The sequence below is a fragment of the Salvia miltiorrhiza genome, chromosome 1 (genome assembly GCF_028751815.1).
Source record: "Salvia miltiorrhiza cultivar Shanhuang (shh) chromosome 1, IMPLAD_Smil_shh, whole genome shotgun sequence".
Lineage (NCBI taxonomy): Eukaryota > Viridiplantae > Streptophyta > Magnoliopsida > Lamiales > Lamiaceae > Salvia > Salvia miltiorrhiza.
Window position 1 is genome coordinate 52,779,401 of NC_080387.1, and position 24,413 is coordinate 52,803,813.

General features: G+C 35.0%; 4 protein-coding genes and 2 non-coding genes across 14 annotated transcripts; 5 read left to right on the plus strand and 1 right to left on the minus strand.

Moving 5' to 3' along the window:
- Window positions 1-452: 452 nt before the first annotated feature.
- LOC130992554 (sterol 3-beta-glucosyltransferase UGT80B1-like) lies at window positions 453-4,545 on the plus strand. Of its 4 annotated transcripts, none has more exons than XM_057917243.1 (12): window positions 460-752; window positions 863-974; window positions 1,525-1,695; window positions 1,918-1,981; window positions 2,304-2,364; window positions 2,470-2,650; window positions 2,862-2,992; window positions 3,307-3,409; window positions 3,499-3,569; window positions 3,881-3,928; window positions 4,004-4,153; window positions 4,239-4,545. In XM_057917243.1, exons 1-12 carry the CDS (start codon window positions 642-644, stop codon window positions 4,440-4,442), a joined length of 1,407 nt encoding a protein of 468 aa, XP_057773226.1. In that variant the 5' UTR covers window positions 460-641; the 3' UTR covers window positions 4,443-4,545. The 4 variants fall into 4 exon arrangements, 2 of the variants coding, with proteins under 2 accessions (XP_057773226.1, XP_057773218.1); XM_057917235.1 differs by having other exon boundaries at window positions 467-752; window positions 3,493-3,569; XR_009091310.1 differs by lacking the exon at window positions 4,239-4,545 and having other exon boundaries at window positions 453-752; window positions 3,834-3,928; window positions 4,004-4,052.
- An 877-nt stretch (window positions 4,546-5,422) lies between these two features.
- TRNAC-GCA (transfer RNA cysteine (anticodon GCA)) lies at window positions 5,423-5,493 on the plus strand. Its single transcript has one exon. It is a non-coding gene; the product is annotated as a tRNA-Cys (tRNA).
- Window positions 5,494-6,573: 1,080 nt separating this feature from the next.
- On the plus strand, window positions 6,574-9,331 carry LOC130993264 (thioredoxin Y2, chloroplastic-like). 3 transcript variants are annotated; one of them, XM_057918101.1, is made up of 5 exons: window positions 6,574-6,814; window positions 7,414-7,502; window positions 7,687-7,864; window positions 8,280-8,355; window positions 8,812-9,331. In XM_057918101.1, the coding sequence occupies exons 1-4, from the start codon at window positions 6,641-6,643 to the stop codon at window positions 8,343-8,345; spliced, it is 507 nt and encodes a 168-aa protein (XP_057774084.1). In that variant the 5' UTR covers window positions 6,574-6,640; the 3' UTR covers window positions 8,346-8,355; window positions 8,812-9,331. The 3 variants fall into 3 exon arrangements, with proteins under 3 accessions (XP_057774084.1, XP_057774093.1, XP_057774077.1); XM_057918110.1 differs by lacking the exon at window positions 8,812-9,331 and adding an exon at window positions 8,483-8,556; XM_057918094.1 differs by lacking the exon at window positions 8,812-9,331 and having other exon boundaries at window positions 8,280-8,556.
- Window positions 8,501-10,802, minus strand: LOC130992688 (phospholipase A1-IIgamma-like). 4 transcript variants are annotated; one of them, XM_057917447.1, is made up of 3 exons: window positions 10,670-10,802; window positions 9,566-10,226; window positions 8,501-9,210 (listed from the first exon to the last, which is right to left on the minus strand). In XM_057917447.1, exons 2-3 carry the CDS (start codon window positions 10,205-10,207, stop codon window positions 8,605-8,607), a joined length of 1,248 nt encoding a protein of 415 aa, XP_057773430.1. In that variant the 5' UTR covers window positions 10,208-10,226; window positions 10,670-10,802; the 3' UTR covers window positions 8,501-8,604. The 4 variants fall into 4 exon arrangements, with proteins under 4 accessions (XP_057773430.1, XP_057773434.1, XP_057773425.1 ...); XM_057917451.1 differs by having other exon boundaries at window positions 9,566-10,208; window positions 10,670-10,790; XM_057917442.1 differs by having other exon boundaries at window positions 10,456-10,768.
- A 7,482-nt stretch (window positions 10,803-18,284) lies between these two features.
- LOC130992252 (protein SET DOMAIN GROUP 41-like) lies at window positions 18,285-21,384 on the plus strand. The gene is made up of 4 exons (XM_057916808.1): window positions 18,285-19,159; window positions 19,254-19,354; window positions 20,040-20,138; window positions 20,445-21,384. The coding sequence occupies exons 1-4, from the start codon at window positions 18,331-18,333 to the stop codon at window positions 21,282-21,284; spliced, it is 1,869 nt and encodes a 622-aa protein (XP_057772791.1). The 5' UTR covers window positions 18,285-18,330; the 3' UTR covers window positions 21,285-21,384.
- A 2,635-nt stretch (window positions 21,385-24,019) lies between these two features.
- On the plus strand, window positions 24,020-24,091 carry TRNAH-GUG (transfer RNA histidin (anticodon GUG)). Its single transcript has one exon. It is a non-coding gene; the product is annotated as a tRNA-His (tRNA).
- Window positions 24,092-24,413: the final 322 nt, after the last annotated feature.

Sequence of the window (24,413 nt, forward strand, 5' to 3'; positions counted from 1 at the left end):
GAAGGTTGAAGGAACATTATTAGTAAACTTTGCTTTCTTGTCTCTGTAAATGTGGGTTTTCCCTCAAAAAAAAGAAAGAACATTTGATTTCCGAGGTTTTACGCATTAATTTTAGATTTGCCTTTAATGTTACTTATACAAACCTTATTAGTGCTATTAATTTCAATGAAAAATAAAAACACCGCTGACTGAAAGTTTAGCTAGCTACAAATTTCAAATAAATAATTATTATAAGTGTGTAAACAACGTAAACCTCCATGAGCTGTATTGATTAGTGCTAAACATCTTACCTACTCTTTTTATTATTTATTTATTTAATATTAGTAAACTGAAACAATTTTTTTAATTAATTTTAGTTGTAGTTTCATAATATCTGGTTTTGAGTCACATGGCCCAACCTGTTTCATATACTGTTGCTTGCACGAAAGAAATTAATTACACAATTAATCACAATTTAATATAATCATTTCATTTCTTCCGCTCTGCATGGCGCGCGTGTATACATACATACATACATATATGTTTGTGTTTCTTGAATTTCTTGTTCCAAATTTGAGCGGTTTGAATTATCTAAAGAATCTCATCAGTTTAGTTTGATCCATTATTAAGACCCGTTCATTTTATTTGATTTCTTTGGTGATATGTCGACTGAATATTACAATGAATCAACCCCAAAGTTAAGCATTGCAATTCTTGCAGTCGGAACGAGAGGCGACGTTCAACCTTTTCTGGCTGTCGCAAGGAGACTTCAGGCAAGTCATATATATCGTATTTCAATCTCATCATATTTCATTTACATTTATCCAACTGCATATATATATATGTTAATATAAAAAATATTGTAAAATATATAATTAATTAGGAATACGGTCATCGTGTGAGGTTGGCAACTCACTCTCAATTCCATGGATTGGTGAAGTCGGCCGCTGTAGATTTTTACCCACTTGGTGGCGACCCTCGAGTTATAGTCCAAGGTTTGAGCTTCTTAATTAAACTCACATAAATATTATAATATTTGGCGGCGGATATGCACAAAATTTCATCGAAAATTTTCATCGTTTCTCCTTACTACGTATTTACTCATTAATTGCAAATTAAATTTCATTGATTTGCCAATCCTGTAAATTTAGTATCGTATACCGATGGTCAGTGCTTTGACTATAAATGACAACTTTTTTTTTTTTTTTTTTTTGAGGGAATATTAAAATGACAACTATTTTCAAAAGAATATCAATTTTATGATTACTTGCAAAACGTCTGTTATTGCAGGAATAATCTGAATTGCAACTAAATTATTTAGGTGAAATTCAGGGAAATAAGGCCAAGATGGGTTACTTGTATGCATTTAAATTAATTTGTTCTTAGTTTTTTTTCCTCAATATTTATAATTACGAGAGTTTATAAACAACAAGATTAGTATTTTGTTTTCATGGCAGATGTAAAATTGACACACTCATATAAAATATGATGGTCAGTACCTTTTTCCTTCTCTCATGACTAATTCTTAAAAAAAAAAAATTATAGGTTTCATGAAGACTCAAAACTTACTATTAACTACATGGCGAGATATATCTACACAGTTAAAACAGTTAAAAGCCGTTATGGAATCTCTTCTTCCAGCCTGCACACAACCCGACCCGATTACCGGTGAACCGTTCATGGCCCAGGCAATTATTGCTAATCCTCCTACTTACGGTTAGTTAATTTCAGATTAATTTAAGTTCATCTTTTTCCTTTAAGATTTTTTTTTTTTTTTTATCTTCAAATTTAAATAATCTTATCATGTAAAATATAAGATTATTTTTATTTGTTTTTAGTTTTTATGTGAATATATTTTGTCTAATATATAAAAAAATGTCAAATTTATCTAATAAATAGTACTCCTTAATTAATTAGTGTATAAAACAAATTGAGCAGGACGTGTAGATGTGGCTGAAGCTCTTGGTGTTCCCCTTCACATCTTCTTCACAGTTCCTTGGACGTACGTTTTATTTTCTTCCTTTTCATCATTTTTTTTTACTTTTATATATTTGGAAAATTATGCGAGGAAATTGAAATTCAATGTAGTAGAAAATAGGGATGGAATTTAGCTCGAATTAAGAATATTTTCCAGTTCCAAAAACACCGTTTCATCTCCTATTTCGACATAGATGAAAATCGTCGGAGATGAAATACTACTTGAAATAGATTATATATATATGTGTGTGTGTGGTGTGTTGATTATTATTCAGACATCAACATTTTCTTTGTTTTAGGAAAATTAAATATGAAGCTAAAATACTTACAGGTTGCTAAATGTGCAGGCCTACATGTGCCTTTCCTCACCCTTTCATACCCTACATATCTCATAGAGCTGGATATTGGGTATGCTATTTTTCCATCATACAATGATTGATAGTTCAATAAGTAAAAAATAATACGACCTTTTTTCTTTGACTTTTATTTTAGTTAACTATCTATGTTTTGCAGCTATCATATGTTGTTGTTGATTTAGTGATATGGTGGGGGCTAAGAGGTTACATTAATAAGTTGAGGAAAAACAAGCTTAATCTTGGCCCTATTAATGGACTCTTCAACACAAACCATGTCTCTATTTCTCATCTCCCAACAACTTACATGTGGAGTCCCTGTATACTGCCCAAGCCCAATGGTAAATATAAAAACATCTTATTTAGCTCTTTGAAAAAAAATTATTCTAGCTAGCTCCCTCCAATTTTGTATTTGTGTGTCTGTCCCTGTTTATAAGCACATATAGCTAGCCACTATATATGTTCTATCTAGCCTTGTTCAACAATTTAGTTATTGATAATTTCCTTAATTTGTCCAAGATTCATGCTAAATATGACTTTCATTACTTGCAGACTGGGGCCCACTAGTTGATGTTGTGGGCTACTGCTTTCTGGAGCTTGGATCTATATACGAACCTCCTCAAGAATTTGTGGAGTGGATGCAAAAGGGAGCTGCACCAATTTATATCGGATTCGGGAGCATGGTAGGCTATGTATTTTAATTTTTGAAAGATAATTTTCTTATAATTTGATTTAGTAATGAGACTATTGTACAATGACTCACGTAAAATACCAACAATTTAACGATTATAAAATAATAAAATTAAAAAAAAAAAAAAAAAAAATTGTTGGGGGCTTTGACTCCCATACAGATAGACTTAAAGCTCGATCGGGCTCAACTAACTTCAATTAGCTCCATTGTAATTTCACTAAGTTTAAACTACAGAATCTATATGTCTAGTTTCTTCTCCAAATGGAAACATATAGTAATTTCTTCATTTTTTGACTGTTTTGGAAGCCTCTAGAAGATCCGGAAAGCACCACAAACATCGTTTTGGAGGCGTTGAAGAACACAGGGCAAAGAGGAATCATTGACCCAGGGTGGGGCGGCCTCGCCAGTCGTAAGTGCATGCTGCTCATTATCATCTTTAATTTTTCATTTCGCAGAAAAAAAAAAAAAACAGGAATGATGTTTGTGTTGCAGATACAGATGTTGCAGAAGATGTTTTCTTGATTTCTGATTACCCTCACCACTGGTTGTTTCCTCAATGTTACGCTGTGGTGAGTTAGGGACTGTTATGCATCTTTGTCGTGGGATATTTTCTGTTTTAGCACTCCTGAAGATACACATTCCCCTCGTCGCAGATTAAGCGGGACTAAGCAAAATAATTTTTTTCAAATCATTAAATTATCGATAATAGATTCATCACCAAATCAAATTATAAGAAAATTTGCTTTTAAAATCTTAAACTCAAATTGTAAAAACAATATAATCTCATGAGAGATTTTTTTGTGCGTGACCCCCAACCCCTACTTACAATGTAGGAATGAGTTAATTGAGATTAAAAGGGCTTAATTAATTGTTTCTCAAGATTCATCACGGCGGAGCTGGAACAACTGCAGCCGGACTCAAAGCCGGGGTAATTAATATATTTTTCAGCTAAGCTATGTTACCAAAATTAAACAAATCAATATTATATAGTATATGAATGCAGTGTCCGACCACAATCGTACCATTCTGCGGCGATCAATTCCTGTGGGGCGCCATAATTCATCGGAGAGGAGTGGGACCCGCTCCGATCTCTATATCGCAGCTTAGCGTCGAATCCCTATCCGAAGCTATAAGATTCATGCTCCAGCCTCAGGTATGTATGTCTGAACTTGAACAAATTGAAACACAGTGAATTGTCGGAGACGGACAGATGGTGATGAGAGCTAGCGCGTTTCTAGGTGAAATCTCGAGCAATGGAGTTAGCTGCGTGTGTCGACGCTGAAGATGGCGCCGGCGCCGCAGCTGCGTCGTTTCATCGTCATCTGCGGTTAGAGCTTCCGCCGCCGCCGGAACCGTCTCGGCCGGTTGAAGGTGTGGATCATGTGCAGACGTTTTTTGGTTATGTTGGGAGATTTTGCTGCCTGTTTTGTTCTTCTAATTAGGTTGTAATATTCTATTGCTTGACATGTGTGTAATAGATTGATAATAGAGAATTTTAAATGATGTCTTCATAATACAAATGCATCTGCTAAACTATTAATATTATTGTTGTTGTTTCTTGCATAATCACTCACAAAAAAGAGTTCATGTAACTTATACTGTACTAAACAAACTTTTCACGAGCTAAATTCAAGCTTTGGGAGTAACTAGAGCTTCAATCGTACAATCGAGCTCGATAATTTTTTAACGAATGATGAAAATCGAGCTCCAGCCTTTTAAGTGTTCGGTTAAACTGCATTGTGCGGGTGTACTACATAATACTAGTATATAGTCTAATGTATGGGATTTTTTAAATTAATAAATTTAAAAATAGAAATACAAGTCAATATGTAATATACTAATATGAGAAAATTTTAAGGGAATATGTTTGTTAGTGTATCCTGTTCTATTTTATGCAGCATAATTTCTATAGCAAATATATATAAGAATAATTGGCGAATTTCAATAGAAATATTATACTACTATGTTTATAAAAAAAAAATATACTATAATCCATACTCGACAAGTATCTCACAATTGCGATAATTATGAATGTCAATAAAGCTCGAAACCGACGAATCGTTTCGAATATATTGAAAAATCAATACTGATTAGTTCTGCTTCCATTTTTATGTTGTCATTAGGAAAACACAATTTGAAATTCAAATCCCAGAATCGTTCATGAATTCCAAGTAAGGAGTCAATGGTTCAAATTTCTCGTCTGAAAAATACACATTTTTTTCTCAATAGAAAAACGAGAGAATGTTTTTAGCATTGTGTATTTTCAGATACTATACAATCAAAGGGATGGATCAAATCCAATCAAAAGGGGTATTTCTTTTTTTTTTAGTAAATAAAAGGATTAAGGAAAACAGAAGTCAAAATGCAAGTACAATAATAATTCCGTAATCCGGAAAAAATTGCACCTATTTTCTATCATTTTGGCGGCATGGCCGAGCGGTAAGGCGGGGGACTGCAAATCCTTTTTCCCCAGTTCAAATCCGGGTGTCGCCTGAATCCTGAATCACCAAAAAACTCGAAATCATAATCGATTTATTGGATGGATTTCTCAATAGTGTTCGGTAGAACCCATTTTTGACTCTGCGACATTAATTCCACTATTATTACTGAGGAATAATTCCTTCGTATTTATAGAGATTAGGGGACATAATGCACATGGATATAGCAAGCTCCAAAAAAAATTAAGCCCAAGTAATCCGAATAAAAAGTAACTTGAAACCGATAGGACTGATTCGAAATCAAGTGGGTCGATCTGATTAACATCCCTAACGATAACATACGATGGGATGCGCCTTTCGAAATTTCTTAATGCAATTTTATTGATCACCTTAATATAAAAAGAGCTTTGTTAATAAATTTGATATTAACCTATTATATCTAAATTAATTTAAGTGATAATATATTGTATCTCTCTTAATTTTCTGAATTTAAAGTAATTTTGTAATATTATATAATACCAGAATTATTTATTACAAATATTATTATATTATCTTAGCTTATTTATATATATTTATAATTTTTATTTAAGGAAAACTCCATTAAATTAATTAGATTATCCGAAGTCTCCGCTTCGTAAGCAAACATCCTGCAAAATTCTGATTATCCACAGCACTCCAAATTCACACCTTTCACAAGGCGACATCTCAATTCCTCTATTATCCGTTGCGTCTCCTCTGGCTGGGCAACAACATTCCACACACGGGCGGATTCAAGATTTATCAATAAGGGTTGAACTCGAAGGTTTTGAACGGGGTTTGGGCCCCCGAATTAAATTTTTCGGACAGTTTGTACAATTCATTTTTATGTGTAAGTTGAATTTTAATGGACTTATGATTAAAATTCGATCACCGACTCTAATAAATAATTATTCTTTTTCTATTGATTCAATAATATATACTAAAGTTACCCTTGTAAATTGTACAATTACAGTTGAAAGAATATAAAAAACTTCATTTATATATTTAAAAATAATAATAATAATCTATCTTCTATAAGAATAAACTAATTTTTATTTTTATGTTGAAAGATGTTTTATTTGTTTTTTGCAAATTGAACTATGTAGAGATTAAGTTAAATACATCCGCCCCTTATTCCACTTCTGTAATATCTCCAAACTCGTCTCCCAATTTCCCTCCCAAAAATGGCGATTTCTTTAGCGGCGGCAGTCACCACAACCGCCGTCCGGCTATGTCCTCCTTCTTCACCTGATAGCTCGAAGCTTTCACACTTTTCTTCTCTTCAGTTCCCGTCGGAGCTCCGAAATTTCCGGAGCCACCACGTTAAATCTCGCCTGCGACGTCGTACGCTTGCTCTGGTAAATACACATCGTGAAATTACTAAGATTTTCTTCATAATACTTTCGCTCTCAATTTCTGCGCAATGTGTGAAAAATGTGCTTCCTTTGGGATATGGTAGTGATGGATATGCTTTTATCCTAATCAAGGAGCCCTAATTTTATTGCTAATTTATGTTGTGTTAGTGTGAAAATTGAGTGGATTCATGATTATGAATGATGAGAAATTTGATGAATTGCTCTTGTTCTTGTTATGTTCTCTGAGATTGATGTCTGGTGTCAATTTGATTACGTCTTTCACCCACAAATTGAGACAGATTTTTTACATGAATCTCGAGATGTAAGTTTGTGCCTGTTTATGCTTTTACTGGAAAACTGAGCAGTAGCATATGATGCAACAGAACTGATTAGCTCAGCCTCAGCTCAAACTACTAGATTTGGTTGATGTTTATATTTCAATTGAATTGATTGAAGAAGGTCTTTGTGCATAACTGACTCTCCCTGGATTTCTAAGTTGCCCTTTTCATGGAAATGTGTGAGTTGTATTTATCTGAGATTTTGATGTTGGAGAAGAGCTTATGTGTTTTGGTTGATTAATATGTATGACCGGTATTCATCAGGTTGCATCGAAGAACCAGACATTTTCTTCATTTGATGAGTTGTTGGAAAAATCTAATAAACCAGTGTTGGTGGACTTCTATGCTACTTGGTAATGATTTTTTTCTTTCTTTCTTTTATCCTTTGCTTTTGTTGCTAGAGTTAATCCTGATGATTTTCTCAATTTGTATAACTATTGTAGTAAAATGTGCAACGCTTTAGTTTTTGAAGTCGTGGTTGCAAGAAAAGTCACTATCATATTAGGAGAAACTAATTGTGTTTTTCGCCTTTTCTAGGTGTGGTCCTTGCCAGTTCATGGTTCCTGTACTGGAACAAGTCAGTGCTTCACTGATAGATAAGATCCAAGTTGTGAAAATCGACACAGAGAAATATCCCGCCATTGCTGACAAGTATCAGATACAGGCATTGCCTACATTCATCTTGTTCAAGGATGGGAAACCATTTGATCGCTTTGTAAGTGATGATTTTGTTTCATAACTCTTCTTCAAGCTTAGTTTCGGTATGCGTAAAGTTCATATATCTTTCAGTGATCACATGCTAAACTAGTTTGGATCAAGGGGCACAATCTGATAATTAAATTACTCTACTTGATCGTTTTACTTTCTGTTCATTCTCATGCATTAACTGTCAACTGCCTTAGTATGTAAAGTTTGAGGGACATGAAGCTTCTTAGATGAATAAGAGTCTTATAATTGTCTTTGTGATTGCTGATACAAGGTTCGAATCGACTAATTTAGCGGCAGTTCCGTTTTCTATACCTTGTTCAAAAGAAATTTTGTTAGGGGTTATTTACACTGTGCCTTTCCCAGCAACTGTTTATAACTTTATCATTTCTACTTTACTTTTTTTTGATAAATTCGACGTTCAGGAGGGTGCAATGGGTGCAGACCAGCTGATCGAACGTGTCGAGGCTTCCCTTCAAGTTAAACAGTAGCTCTGTGGAGGTGAGCTCATGTACATCCCAAGAAAATTAGCATCATAAAAGAACGAAAATGTACATTTGTTCATACTGATTATGATATTCTTAACTCTTTTCACTTAGCAACCATTTCTTTGATTTTCTGCTGCTAGGAATGTGATTCAGACTGTATCCAAATTTGTCTTCAGTTCTATTGTAATGAGAATTTTTTGCATGTTCAATCTCATTATTTCATCAATATCTTGAATTAAACCCTCCAAACATAATTAAACACTCAAAATGCATCGTTCTCATGATCCATCAATTCCCAAGAGCCATCTTCCAACTGCACCATGCCTTTGTTTCTGTCACACCACCATGATTCAGGAACACAATATTCATCCTTCAAACAATCCATATGCTTATTAACCAAAGCAATATCTCTCATAACTTCAAGCTTGAAACCACCTTTACTCCCTTGTGTCCCTGCAACTCCATGCAGGTACCCTTCCAAGGCATGCCAACTGTTCACAGTCCCCGGGCTCTTCAAGTAAGCCGACTTCCCCGTGTCGATCCCCAGCTCCTCCCCGACCTCCGTGTACCCTAGCAACGGGTAGGTTGGGACAACGTCTCTCGCGTTCCTCACCCTCAGGATGTAAAGATTCTGTAAATTTGAGAAGAATGCCTTGAAATTGTCGTCCCCCACGCGTGGGCTGGCAAAGATGAAGGCTGTGACGGGGCACGCCTTGTTGGGCATGCCCTTGGGCTTGTTGTATCCATTTGTGACAATGTCAATTGCATTCAAAGTAGCAACTGCAGCACCTAAGCTGTGTCCAGTTATAGTTAAGCTGATCTCCTCATTCTTGTATTCCTCTACAAGTCTCCTCACCTCAGCCAAAACCTAATCACAGACAAAAACAAATTGCTTTGTCACAAGTTGTTTTTCTCACAACAATTTTATCAACAATGTAATTGCCCTAAAATACACGAACTCTGGGTCGTTCTTGGTTTTTCACATGAACATTAGGACTTGTCCCAAACTACACGAACTATACTTATATTGGTTTTGCGCATGAACTCTTAAACTTGTCCTATAACACACAAAGTTTACTCTGTTTGGGATTTTCTCAGAAATCCCAAACCGAAACTGACATGACAGCCACATGAAAAATTGAGATTGTCGTCTGGATTTGAGGTTTGTTTGAAAATCCAACAAAAGTAAAGTTGGCGTATTTTAGGACAGAAGTTTGACGTACCTGGTTTCTAGCACTGGTTTTATTGAAAGGTGATCTTGGATCATCAGAAGTGTAGATTGAATACCAACCAAGATGCACCTTAACCTCATCATCCCCTCCAAACACATCCGGTGCAGAAACCAACGCGAACTCGAAATCATTGCTCCATTCGAGCGTCATCACCGTGCCCCTCCACGCTATCAAGATGTCCCTCCGGCCTAACGCAGACTTCCCTTCATCCGTGGCCACGGCTGCAAAGCCAATCCAGTTCGACTCCTTGCTCCACGCCTCCCTTGACCACGACTTGATGATGAAGGCGTCGGGCAGCTGGGTTGATGAGGTCGCGTAGAAGTACTTGGTGACACGGTACTTGAACGGGTTGCCCTTGTCCACCCCAACCCTAGAGAAGAGGTTGCCCTTTGCATATCTGCTGCTCCCGGCATACTTGGAGGCCCTCTCGGAGTTGAACGTGTCGTAGGTTGCCTGCGCCATCTGGCCGTAGTGGATGATGTAGCGACGGAGGTCGAGGTCTAGAGGGTCTAGAAGGCCATCCCAATGGTTTAGGCCACTTAGAATCTTCCATCTCTTGGCAATGCTTGAACTGGCTGCTTTCTTCTCAGTGCTTCCTGTCCTTCTTTTCTTTCTCTTGAAGCAATGCAGCATTCTGCTTTTACCAATTTACCTAATCAATGTATGTACAAGTTGTAATGTTTCAGATAACGAAACGTAGTTCAGTTAGTAAGACATATCGCCTCCAACCATTAGGTACCTTGGATTATTTCCATTAAATATATACATGTAGATGCATATGAGCACAGAATCATAAGACAAAAAACACAGTTAAAGAAAACAAAATCTAGTATAGCAGGACTTTGACATAACATGAAGCAGCTTAAGACATGATAAAATACCTCGAAAAATTAAACTGCAGTTTTTCATAAAATTATCTGCAGATGGGGGGGCTTTAAATAGTTGTATATATGTATATATATGTTGATGTAAAAGGAAAACCTAGACTTTGATTTATGCTGACATTTTAAGGTTTTTGTTTTCCTAGCTCTGGACATGTGTTTCTAACAGCATATAAACACACACACACACACACATATAGAGAACGAGAGCTACAGTTTTGGCAACGTTGTGTGGAGTAGGTTGAAGTGTCGATTTCCGTTTTCAGATTCTTGGATTCAAAGGGCAATATATCTAAACCTAGAAGCAAAAGTTATTCTATGTAATTAATTTGTTAATAATGATGCTTATATTCTGAACGGCAGGAACATTATCTTAATTTGAGATCCCTACATATTTTCCGTGTGCATGTAATATATACCTAAATAAATATATTGAGGGAGAGAGTGATTCAAATGAGTACGTCCAGATATTTTATCGTACTAGCAAGAAAGAACGTACATTGTACGTGTAATTAATATTATTTTAATTGATAATTTATTATTTTAAAAAAAATCTATTAATTCATTACTTTATTAGATAATTTATTGAATGAATATATTTATTTATAAGCCTTATCAATAGTTATAGATATATATCGCATAGATTTACTGTAATATCTAATGAATTAATATATTCTTATAAATATATAATATGAAATATAACCTTAAAATAAAATATGCAATAAGGGTAAAGTAGGCAATCCACATATTGTGCGTGAGGCTCTTTTCTAATGCAAAATAAGTATTCTTTATAGATTTGGGTGACAAATAAATGTATATCAAAATAGATTTATATTTTATAAATATAATAATAAATATATAACAGGGATAAAATAAGCAATCCATAAGTTGTGCCTTAAACTACCTTAAGCTCCTTTTCTATTAGTGTAGATAAAATCATAACCATTTTCAATTCTTATTATGAAGATCTACGGGGTGTGTGTGTGTATAATGAATGCTTAATTATACAAATTACACTTATCATATAAAATAAGATTATGAGTTTGCTATAATGAATCTGCTATAATGAATCTGTTGTGAAATATTATGAACTTAAAAAAAATAAAATTTTGCAACCTATGAAATTTGAATTCTGAATCATGAATTCATTCAACAAATTAAGTCAGGAATCCATTGTAGATCTTCACAATCTAACACTAAAAATAATTCTTATTTTATGTTATATACTTGGACTCATTTGAACTATTCTCTCTATCAACATCTATATATGTGCAATAAGCTATTCTTGAGATATTTTCAAGAAACCTATTCTTTACATTCCTTCATTTCTTTCTTTCTTTCTCATTTTAATAAAAACGTTCCGTAGCAGATTTTCTGAAGAACCCTAAACTAAAGAGTTGAAATACATGTATATATCATGTGATTTTACGTCTAATCACGTTTTATGTCATCAAAGCAAATTTTACCTATTAACGTAGAGAGATCATTAATACAAAAGGAAATGCATCGCATGAAGTTTATAATTGAAAAACTACTTTTTCTTAAATAAATCTCAATCCACGTGAGTAACCAAAATACTTTAATAGTTTTTAAAAAGCAATGAAGTAATTAATTTGTTCTTAACAAACTTGCTGTGGAAACATTCTTTAAGTAGTGACTATTGCTAATAATGTTGTCTGGTTGGTGTTGGAAACTAGTGTTAGCTTTGAATCTGAATTATGTAGGGGAAGACGTTGCTTTGAAGTAAGAAAAATTAGCCAATTTTCATTGATTGAGGAAGATGCTTGCAAGTCTCCCATTTTTAAAGCTAAACGATAAACCCCCTAAAATTATAGAAATATTCCAAGTTACACACACCGGTGATGAAAGACGACAAATTGTGCTTCTCAAGTTTAGCAAACAACATGAGCGATACGATTTGAGGTTTCTTTGGTGGCGGCTAAAGTTAATTAGGTAAAATAAAATACAATTTGATTCAAGTTGATTGAAAAAGAAATGGTGTCCACAATGGAATAATGAATCTCTGAATGAATATTTTTTAGGGGCCCTTTTTTTTAAATATCAAAGCATAAAAGATACAATTATATAATCTTTTTATAAAAATAGATATTTTTAATACTAAAGGGCTTGTTTGGTACGCAATAGGGGTGTCAAAACGGGTAGCGGGTATCGGGTATATACACCCGACTAAGGCGGGACACGGGGCGGGATCGGACATTACTTATTAGATATGCAAAATTTGCGGGTATCGGGTATACCCGGTGGGTAGCGGGTATACCCGAATACCCGCATAACAATGAATTAATATATATTTTTTTTATAATTTAAATTGTTAAAACTTAAAACTTAAATGCTTAATTCTTAATTTTGATTTTTGATTTCTGAACGGAAGAAGAGAACCGAAGAACAAACCAACGTAATATAGAAGAACAATAGTCATAGTCATAGTATTGTCTCTAATATTTTTGGATAAGTATGTGCGATGATTTGCGTGGTTAAATATCATGGCTCAAAATGCATTATAACTCCGAATTACTTTTGAGTTTTGAAGGTAATTGAATCCAGATGTATTGTAATTGAATTAGTTTCGAATTTGATTGCTATTGGATTCAAATATGAAATATGTGGTTTACTGGTTTATATTGAAAGTTTGAAACGTATCAGAATGCTAAATTAAATGAATGGAGAAAAACGAAAATTAAGGTCAAACTCGCAAATAAATAGCAATTATAATTTACAATTTTAATTAGCTAAAAAAAAGTAAAAGTACCAAAAATTACTTGAATTGTGGGTTTGCGGGTACCCTAATACCAGCGCCGGGTACCCGCACCGGGTATTAGGGTACCCGACAGCAATGTCGGCACGGGTATCGAGTAGGAGAAATCAGCAAAAATCGGGGTCGGGTACCCGACCCGCCCCGTTTTGACACCCCTAGTACGCAATATGGGATAAGGCATGATATATTTGATTGTGATGTCTTTTACTATATGTCATATTAATATCATATTTGGTATAAACGCATTAACATATCTGTAAAATATAATAATATATTGTTTGGTATGATGTATTAAGATTATATAAAGTTAATAATAGTTATAATTAAGATTTGTATTACATATACCACATCTGTAGGTGGTAAACTGAATCCCTCAAATCAGTATAATATTTTCGGGCTTTTAATTTATAAAAAAGGTCATGTGTTTCATATTATTTCTTACCAAACAAGATATTAGGGTGTCATAGATATATTATACACCCACCCGTACCAAACGAGCCCTTTAAATGTAAAAAATTATACTACCCTTATAACTAATAAAAAGCCTACATACATAAAAAAAAAAAAAAAATTAAAAAAAAAAATAATAAAAAAACTTTTTGGAAAAGACACAAGCCTTATCAAAATAGGTCCCCACAAAATCTCTTCGAAGGCAACTTCTCAATGGCCATTATGGACGAGAATGACACAGAATCAGACCACGACAGGTCAGCGTCGGCGTTAGAGTCGGGCTCTGAGTAACAAGAACCGTTCGTTAATAAATTGTCGGTGGGTTCCCTAACCCTCCAATTTTTAAAATTTTTTCTTCGAATTTTCGCTTCAAAAAATCGTGTTTATGCATAGTTAATTGATGCAGGAGTGAATGTACATGTTTGTGTGCCTTTAAATAGTGTTATTTAGTAGTTTGAATGTTAAGAATATGGTGTTGGAGTGGTACACACAGTCATGCTCCCGATGGTGTTCAACTGGGTACGATGGGCACGAGAAGACGACTCCATGCCTACGATTTGATGCATCATCGTGGGCACGATCAAGTACCTCATTGTGGGCATGATGATGTGGGCACGATAAACACTCATTTCACATTGTTTTTATTGGTTTATTATTGCTTGAAATGTTAGAATTGTGCTTGAATGTGATATCATTTGTTATAAGTTTCGTATTCTTTCGTGATATTACATTTGAGTGTAGTTTTGGCTATTTTGGTGCAAATTTTAGTGTTATGGAAGCACAACATGGATAATGAGGTCCAAGCGTCAAGTATGAGGATAATCGAGAAAACGAGCACAAAAGGAAGAAAAATCAAGAAAAAATTGGAGCTCGATGATCAGGCCTTGAGGTCGTCGAGACATACATAGATTGGAGAAGGAGGGCGACGTCTGCCGTACGACTTGCGGGGCGGTCACCGAGCTGGAGAAGGGATTAAAGCTTGACCTTGGCGACCTGGCACGATGTTTGTCGTGTCCAACTATTATGTGCAAGACAATAGGTGAATTATGTTGTGTTCGTGTGCTTGTTCATTGGCCTTATGCCTTTATATATTTATATTGCAGCCTAATTGTGAATGAAAGAGACCTACATTGTTCATTGTTACACGTCGAATCAATCTTCATATGCGAGAGTCCTTATTTAAAGAGATAATTTTGACATTACGACGTGTTAGCAAACTATATTAAGAGATTCACCTCTAAGGTTGTTGGTTGTTTGATTAGAGTGTGTAGAGACGGCAATACAACTAGAGCCCTACATCACCTTATAGCCCGTCAATTGAAGGGTAATCACATACCCTCGAACGAGTCGTGGTTTCAGATTGCCGGGAAAAACCTTCGTTTTACTACGTGGGATTATGCCTTGATCACTAGACTTCACTTCAACAATTATGAGTTTCATCCACAAGGCAACCATCTCATTCAGCCTGACAGTCTTTTCCACAAACAATTCAACGCCTGAAACACAAAAGTTAGTGAACTGCACCAGAGGTTCAAGGATCGAAAATTGGGCAAATACATTGAAGATTACTTGAAAGCAACCAATCTGTTGGTTTACTACTATTTTCTCTAATGTCGGGGCGACATCATGGTTGAGACATGGGCATGGGTGTTAGTCGACATTTTGTATTTTCATTGGACTAGCTCTCTTGTTGTTGTTGTTGGACTAGCTTGTTATGTGACATAAGCACTCTCTCACGAGTCGTCTGCAAGTCATAAATTAGCTCCGGTTTACACTATGTCGGAGCAAGATCGTGGTCTACACGTCTTTTCTATCGCCATGTTCCTCGTCTGGAGTGCGAAACTATATGGCGTGTTAATGTCGTACTCTCTACGCATCTCTACAATTATCTCATTTGGCCTCAAAGTGACCTCATCACCGACTAACCTTTTAACAAAATAACACGAAGCAACCTCAGAAGTCACCGACTGTGAAGCAACATAATTTAAGTCAGTGTGACAGTTTGATCCAAGGTCAACTTGGTAATTCTCCAAATGGTTGCACCTCAACACCACACAACCTAAACGTGCATTCTTTCTACCACTCTTGCAAATGAACACAATATGACTGAACGATCAGTGACCTACTTTAACATGTTATCCAAATGGCACATTCCTACAGTTATCCTCAACTTTTCCTTGGACTAAAATGTGGATCCCAATTGTTCGTCCCAGCCCAATGTCTCAGCACTATCAGGGTCGAAAAATTGAATGATCCAGTTGCGTAGTGAACTTTGATGCTCAGGCTCGCCAGACTGATGGTTTGATGAGAAGTGCTGATAACCATAAATCTTATCCATTTGTGCCAGCAAATTTTGTAGACAATGAATGAAGCAAATTTTTACTTTGATCTTCTTCTCATCTTCGGACGTATCCTTATCTTCCTCATATTTCTCATATTTCTTATCTTGGGATAGCATGCTATGATCTATGTTGTCATGCTCTAATCCCGAGTCGCAACCTCCCACATTAACCTCAGGGGAAGGGTTGTCGTTCTCATTCACATAAACCTATGTATCCTCTTTCTGTTTCACTAGCAATTGGAGTAACTCGATATCGCTCAGCAATAATTTTTTTACTTTGATGTCATTATTCATGCATACCAAATATCATAACACATACTATGTATCTTTTCGACCATCCAAACTCTCTCTAATAAGATCCACGGGGTTAGCACGACTAACTTTGCCCTCATCGATGGATCCTCGTATATATATGTCGATCGCTCCTAACAACTTTTGTGGTGTATCATAACACGTTGCCACGATATCTGAGATTAACAAAAGAAAAAACGATCAACAAAACAATCAATAGTGATTCTAAGGCATCTTCTGTCTTGAACACGATCTATGCACACAATGTTCTATTATCGTGGGGAGCTATCGTGCCCATGATGGTTGCTATCGTGTGCAGTAAAACATGACCATATCGTGTTCAGAAGAATTCAACTTAAAAAAGATTTTTTGAGGTTAAAATTTAGTTGCATACCTTCTGCATGAACTCAGAAACACAAACGCGATCCTATTTCAACTTCAACCCCTACTATTTTTGAATTATCGTGAGATTTTTATATGAACTTTTGAAGAGCCATTTGAATTTTGAGTTTTGAGCTTTTTACAATCTCAAATTCTTCTCTTTTACTTATGTTATATGGTCTAGTTAAATTTACTTATGGTAAGATATTAATGAGAGCAAACAACCTCTTTTATTGTGTGTGTATGTTGGCCTAATAGTAGGAGATTAATGTCCAAGACCTAAGATCCTGTATTCGAGTCCTCCACCACGTGATCTTTGATTTTTTTTATTTACTTATGTAATTTTTTTTTTTTTAAAGAACAACCTCTTTTACAAAAACTTAAATGGACTAGCTTGAAATGAAAGAATAAATTAAAAAATTGATTTAATGATATTTGATTTTTATTTACCATTTAATTTTGCTTATTTTCTGCTGTTTATTTTGGACGAAAAAGAATTTGGAATAAGTCAACATCAACAACTTTATAGAGGATATTCTCCAAAAAAACAACTTTATAGACGATATTTTGGTCTCTTTTTTTTATATATATCAAAATGATACAAAAAATATTTCTTTTTATAAGGAAACTATTAAAAATGGGTTAATTGCATATAAATTACTGAACTTTTAACAAATTCTTATTTTGCATACGAACTTTAAAATCTTTATTTAAATTACTCAACTATTATTTTTTTCACATTTTGCATATTTACCTATTTTTCATCGTGGTGACATGACATAAATATACTCGCTTGATAAGAATATGCTTACGTGGCATAAATATGATCATGTGGAAAAATAGAATTGACGTTGTAATGTATAGTTGAATGAAAAAAACGTCATTTTAGGCCCAAAGTTTGGTCGGAAAATGGACAAATATGCAAAATGAGAAGAAATTAATAGTTAAGTAATTTTAATAAAAATTTTAAAGTTTATGTGCAAAATGAGAATTTGTTGAAAATTCGATAATTTATATGCAATTAGTCCTTTAAAAACTGTTCTCATAATTTTTTATACAATTATTACGGTTGATACTCAATATAGTTGGGGGAATATTCACTTTGCTAATTGTATTGACAGTTATTTTCAATTTTATGGATATATTCAATGTAACTCATAGTAGCGATCGTTGCATTTTTTTTAGATGTACTTTGTTGGTTCAATGTGAAAATTGTATGTTGGTAATTTTTTATCTTTTTTTTTTAGACGAAAGACAAGTAATTTTATTACTCAACGTCGGTCCTCCCGCCAAGGATCTATCTCTATGTTAAATTGAATGGCTCTATCTCTATGTTAGATTCGCGAAAGGATCTAAATATCATGAATTATGTGCAATTTGGTCATTTATTTGTACAAAATTTAATATTACCTATAATATGGCAAAATTTATGTATATACCGTATTACCTTCATAAGTTGATGCACCGTTCCCTATTTTTGAAGCCCAATATTTCTTTAAAATCTATGCAGCAGTCACTTATTTTTGGAAACCAATAGCTTAAAACATTTAAAAGTCCATTTTGTTAGTTCAAAAAAAACAGTCCATTTAGTAGGCCCATTTACATCATCGAAATTTTCTTTACAAGTCTAATAAAAATGGAGATGAGAGCAATCGAAGATATCGGCATAGGCCAAGACCTCACTCCGCCCCTCCGCCCCCTCGCCGCCGTCCTACACGACGCCGCCTTCGGCACCCGCTGCTCCGCCTGCTTCACCGTCCTCCCTCCGCAGCCATTTCCTCCTTCTGCCCTCAACTTTCCCGGTTATGTCCCAACCGACACTCGCGCCACTCCTCTCTACTGTTCCCTCGCCTGCTCCGCTGCCGATTCCCCCTTGCATTTCTCCTCCTTCGAGCACCGCCTCATCGCCCACTTCGCCACCTCTCCTCCCTCCACGTGGCAAAGCTCCACCGAGCTCCGCCTCTCCCTCCGCCTCGCCCACGTTTTCCAGAACCTTCCGCGTTACATGTCGTTTCTTGGAGAGAATGAGAAACCCGGAGGCTGTTTGGAGAGAATGGCCGGATTGATGACCAATCGCGAAAAATTTGTATTCGATGAGATCAAGAAAGCCCTAATTGCCAGAGATAATAAGAGTTCTGGAAAAGTTAAGAGGATTACAGAGGGTGCGAGGATGATGGCTTGGGCGAGAGGCAAAGATGTAAGTTCGGGACGGTTTGCATTTGAAGAGGCTGTGTTGTGTTTGGTGATGACGAATGCAGTGGAGGTTCAAGAAATGACTGGGTTTTGCATAGGAATTGCTGTTTATGATGCTACATTTTCTTGGATCAATCACAGCTGCTCTCCCAATTGTTGCTACTGGTTTCTGATGGGGCCGGGAGAGGATGAGCAGCCGCCTCTGAGGATTGCTCCGGCCTCGAAAGATGGTAGAAATGTCAGTGGTTTAGTAATGGGAGGAGGAATTTCAGGTATTTCTTGTGAAATAATGTGTTTGTGAATTCACTATTGTGTTAGTCTAGGCTATGGAAGTGAAGTGAGTTTGTTTGTGGTGATTTATTGTAGATAGAAATGGTTATGGCCCAAGACTTGTAGTTCGAAGTATAGATGCTGTTAGCAAAGGTGAAGAGGTTACTATTGGATACTTGGATTTGGTGCAACCTAAGGTTTGGACATTATTTGGTCGTGTTCTTTGATTTCTTGAGATGTCATATTTGCCAAGTTGTTCTGTTTATGCTAAATCTTTCTGAAGAGTTGTTTCCTTACTTGTGTTTTAGTTCAGAATGTGATACGTTAGAGCTACAAATTAGTGAAAATTCTGGATAAATCTACTGAGGCAACTGGGTAAAGTTGTGAAGTACTTAATGAAGATTTGAGGGAAAATGTTGGACTAAGGAAATCAGTTAAGTAGTATCCGATCACGTGTTTATTACCGTGATTGAGAGTGTATAGAGGTTTTAAGTAGTTCAATAATTAGTGATGAAATTCTGGATAAAGTAGTTGATTTTGCCTTTTTTCTGTCGTGAGACAGCCGAGGAAACTGGGTAAAGTTGTGAAGTGCTTAATGAAGATTTGAGGGAAAACGAAAACAGAGAAAGGGGTTAAGTAGTATTTGATCACATGTTCGTTACTGGGAACAACTTTCGTTTTTATATTTCCGGTTACTGAGTGTATAAAGGTTTTAAGTAGTTCGATAGTTTGTCAGTGTTTATAGTTTCTTGTTTATATTTCTTCATGATTGGCCTTTCTTGAGCTTTTCAGTTTCTCGTGTTGTGTTTCTTCTGATTTTCATGCCTTCTCCAGCAAGGCTTTCAACCGTTTATTGCTTCTGACTGTCATTGATTTCTGCAGGAAATGAGACAGGCGGAGCTGTGGTTCAAGTATCGGTTCAGCTGTAGCTGTAAGCGATGTGGTGCAGTGCCTACAAGTTACGTGGATCACGCTCTGCGAGTAAGGCTATAGTTTAATTGAATAAAATGTGTGTGCATGGAAACAATTAAATTTGAATTAGCAAGAACTCAAGATAAGATATGCTCCCAAATCCCAAATCCCTTAATACCTACATTTATCGGTTGGCAAAGTTTGTTGGTTCCTTGTTTTGTCTTTGAAATATCCTTGAACTCTCTCGAGTTTGCATACTGTTTTTCATATTGCATTGAACTTTCTGAAAATAATTCAGACGATTACAAGACCTTTATTGAAACTTTAGCTGGTGGCCATCAATGATTGTCCTACGTTCTTTTAATCCCCGTGTAGGCACTCCGTACTGACAATCCCAAGAATCCAGAACACTCACCCGACGAAATAGAGAAGCTGGTGCAAAACTTGGTGGCTGCCATTTCTGGCTACCTAGTAACTGGTGACGCAAAATCATGCTGTCGGGATCTTGAATTCTTGCTCTATGACGAGTCCGTAGAATTACCTAGGAGAGTGAAGCTGCATCCTTTCAATCATCTTTCTATCAATGCTTGTCTCTCCTTGGCTTCTGCTTATAGAGTTCGAGCAAGTGATTTATTGGCTCTCAATCTGGAACTCGAAGGGAATCACAAACTGGAAGCTCTCAACATGCACAAGACAAGTTGTGCATATTACTTGTTGGTGGCTGGGATTGTGAACCATTTTTACGCGTATGAACCGAGCAGTGTGGTGGGTGCAGCAAATCTGTGGATTGAAGCAGGGGCGTCGCTGCTGAATCTTGCTGGAAACTTTTTGTGGGATGATGATTTACAAGTAGAATCGTTGTTCTTGGTTCTGGAATGTGATGGTTGCCGTGACGTGCATAAATTTGAGCGGTGTCAAAAGAGGCAGTTGGATAAGTGCAGTGCCAAGATAGCCTCAAACGTTTGGTGCTTTCTTGCTACTGAGAGTAATTTCTTGAAGTTTATTGAGAACCCGATCGATTTTAGGTGGCTCAAATCTCGAGCAGCTTCGGAGGTTTCGGATGCTGATTCTGGCTTGCAGGTTGAGAAATGCATACATCATCATGAAATCAAGATGGATCTCCTTTTGCTCAGCACCCACTGTTCCAGGTATGCTGCAATCTTGTCATCCATCTGTCACGGTTTGCCCACCAACTTTCGTAGATATCAACATTGATTCTTTTTCACAAACATGCTTCATTGTTTCTTTCATATGAATGACAGTCGCCCACTCTGGGCCTTAAATATTGGGCCCTAATATTTGCATCTTGCGCCAATTTGAAAACATTTGTAGATATTTGGATTTGGACTAACGGGGTTGCTGGAATTCGAATTGAATTCAAGGAGAAAAAATACGTAACCTAGAAAACTGATAAACGTAAAACACTTTCCATAATCCCCTAACATGCAGAGAGAGAGAGAGAGAGAGAGAGAGAGAGAGAGAGAGATGTCGCACTACTTTCAGCCATTGTTGGACGAAGACATGAACTTTGGCGAATGATGTTAATTTACGCTACTTCAAGGGGTTTGATTTCTTCTTTCTTCGCTTTTAAGAATCTAATAATTTGCACTTCAAAAAAAAGAATCTAATAATTTAGTAAGATGACGAATAGATTTTAGGCTATAGGAATAGTCCAACGAGTTTTTACTTCTTTTTTTAGATCTATAGGGTTTTAAGGATTTATTAAGAATTTATTTTTAAGGCTAGGGATAAAATAATATATATTCAATGTTTTTTATTGTTTTTTTTTTTAAAAAAAAATGGGCTATTGAAAGTAAAATGAAGATTATGAATTGAGTTACCTATCTGGGCTGGTCTATCCGAAATCATGATATTGAAGAATGTGATCTTTTCTAAAAAGCTCCAAAGGAATAAATATCTTAAGGGTAATTTTAAACATAGCCCCAATTTTTTCACTATAGCCTCTTATTTTAAAAAATAATAAAAATAATTATAATTTTACTAGTATACCCTTATAGCATATTTAAAATTTGTTGTAAATTAAATTAAGTTTTTAAAAATCAATTTCAAAGAAAGTTTTAGAAGTTTTCAAGAAAGTTTCATATTAAAGTAAGAAATGCCAATGTGAAAAGGTAAAACGGCAAAGTCGCGTCAAAAGTTAATACCGTTAGTCATTATTAGGAGAGTGCTAAAAATGATTTTTTTTTTCTTTTTGCTGAAACTATATTATTTATTTATCTTATTTTATATTGTTGTTCGTTTGCCTGCGTGAATGATTACTCAAATTGTCCGTTTTTACCGAATCGTACCTAATTACGTTTGCCCAGCAACTATAACCATTATTAACAACACTCAACATATATAATTAGAAATTAATACCCACTTAAAGATAAATTCAATAAAAATTTAAATTTGTAGAGTCTGTAAAGACAATAAAAGTTACAACCACTCCAATCATCAACCAAATCGACCACTCCAATCATCAACCAAATCGACAACCCACGCAACTAAAATAAAAAATTGCACTGATCATATATCGATCCAATCAAAAAGGTTATAGCGATATATAGTGTGTTTCATTTTTTTAATTGTAAAACTCGGATTACTACTAATCTACATAAATATAAACTTCTTAGACTGCGTTTACTTTGATGGATAAATTTATTCATGGAAAATGAAAAATAACAAAAAATTATGCCTTAAAATGTCTCATTCTTTTTCCAACATTTGACACAAAAAAAATGTTCACCATTTTTTTCTTCCTTATTTTCACTTCAATGATGGATAATATTATCCCTCCATTTTTGAGTGGATAATATTATTCATCCTTGAAGTGAAAATAAGGAAGGAAAAATGAAGAACATCTCTTTTGTGTTAAATGTTAGAAAAGAAAGGAGACATTTCAAGATATAAATTTTTATTATCCATTCTTTTCCATAAATAAATTTATCCATTAAAATAAACGCACCCTTAATAAAAATAGTATTTTATGATAAATAAGAGCTTTAAGAAAGCACCAGTTCAAAGTCCATTAATTTCCCTTCAAATATTTAAACGGTCCACACCTAATTTACATTTATCCAAAAGCATTGTGTTTATAAACTTACTATACAATATGCGTACATATATACACACAGACAGGTAGATATAAAATACACACACATATATTTATCATTAATTTGTTTAAACAAACATACTCCATCCGTTCCAACTATCTTGAGACTTTTTCTTGACACGAAAATTAAGAAAATAGTATTTTACGTGTAGGTAAAAAAGTGAAAAAGTGAATAAATGGTAAAACTTTTGTCAAATAAGGAAATGTCTCAAGATACGTGGGACGCTCAAAAAGAAAAGTGTCTCAAGATAGGTGGAACTGATGGAGACATGGAGTATTTTGTTCAAAATGAATGTTGTTGGTTTTATTATTTTGTACACATTGTAATATTTTTTTAAAAAAAAAATGAATTTTTTATTTTAAATTAAATAAAACAATTGCTACAATGCGTATTAAAAAAAAAAAAAAAAAAAAAAACCCTAACTAAATCATATTTTTGTTTTAAACATAAAAGATTAAATACTGAGCTTTATAATTTTTTGCCATATGGCCAAACATATTTTCCCCATTTTTTAGGGGTGAAGTATCCAATATAAGCCATCATGCCAAGATTGCAAGTACCAAGAAATGATCTTTGTTTTTAGGTGCACTAATTATTGTTTTACCTCAATTTCCATTGCAGGAAAAAGTGTAATCTAACAAACTCAGTGTCAAACCCAAAATCCAGTCTTTTTATGTTCATTTCTCAATGTGTTGAATTCACTCTTTCCAATTATACCAATTAATTAATCACTTCAAATATGCTTAAGCACGTTTAATCATGTGTAAAGGTTTCCGTGACTTCAACGGTAGAAACAAAGTACAAAAATAATAATTTTGTGTAATGAGACATCAAGTGGCTGTAGTTTAGTGGTAAGAATTCCACGTTGTGGCCGTGGAGACCTGGGCTCGAATCCCAGCAGCCACAATTGTATAATTTTTTCTTACCTTTTTAAGCTTTAATTTGATTTTTATTTTTTGACGCAATTTTTGCTAAGATGGATATTGTTTTCGTAATTTAATATTGACATATTTAACTTAATGGTTAATTCTATTTAAAAAATTGCCAATGGTTTTGTCAATGTTATAGTCTAGTATCAGTTTTATTTTTTGAGACGACAGTCTAGTATCATTTTAAGGATCAAAATTTTATGAAGAACATTGTTAATGACTTTGTCAATGTTACATTTTACTCTCATTCTAAGGTAGCACTGGCAAGGCATTCGATGTAAATGAGGTTCGAGTCAAAT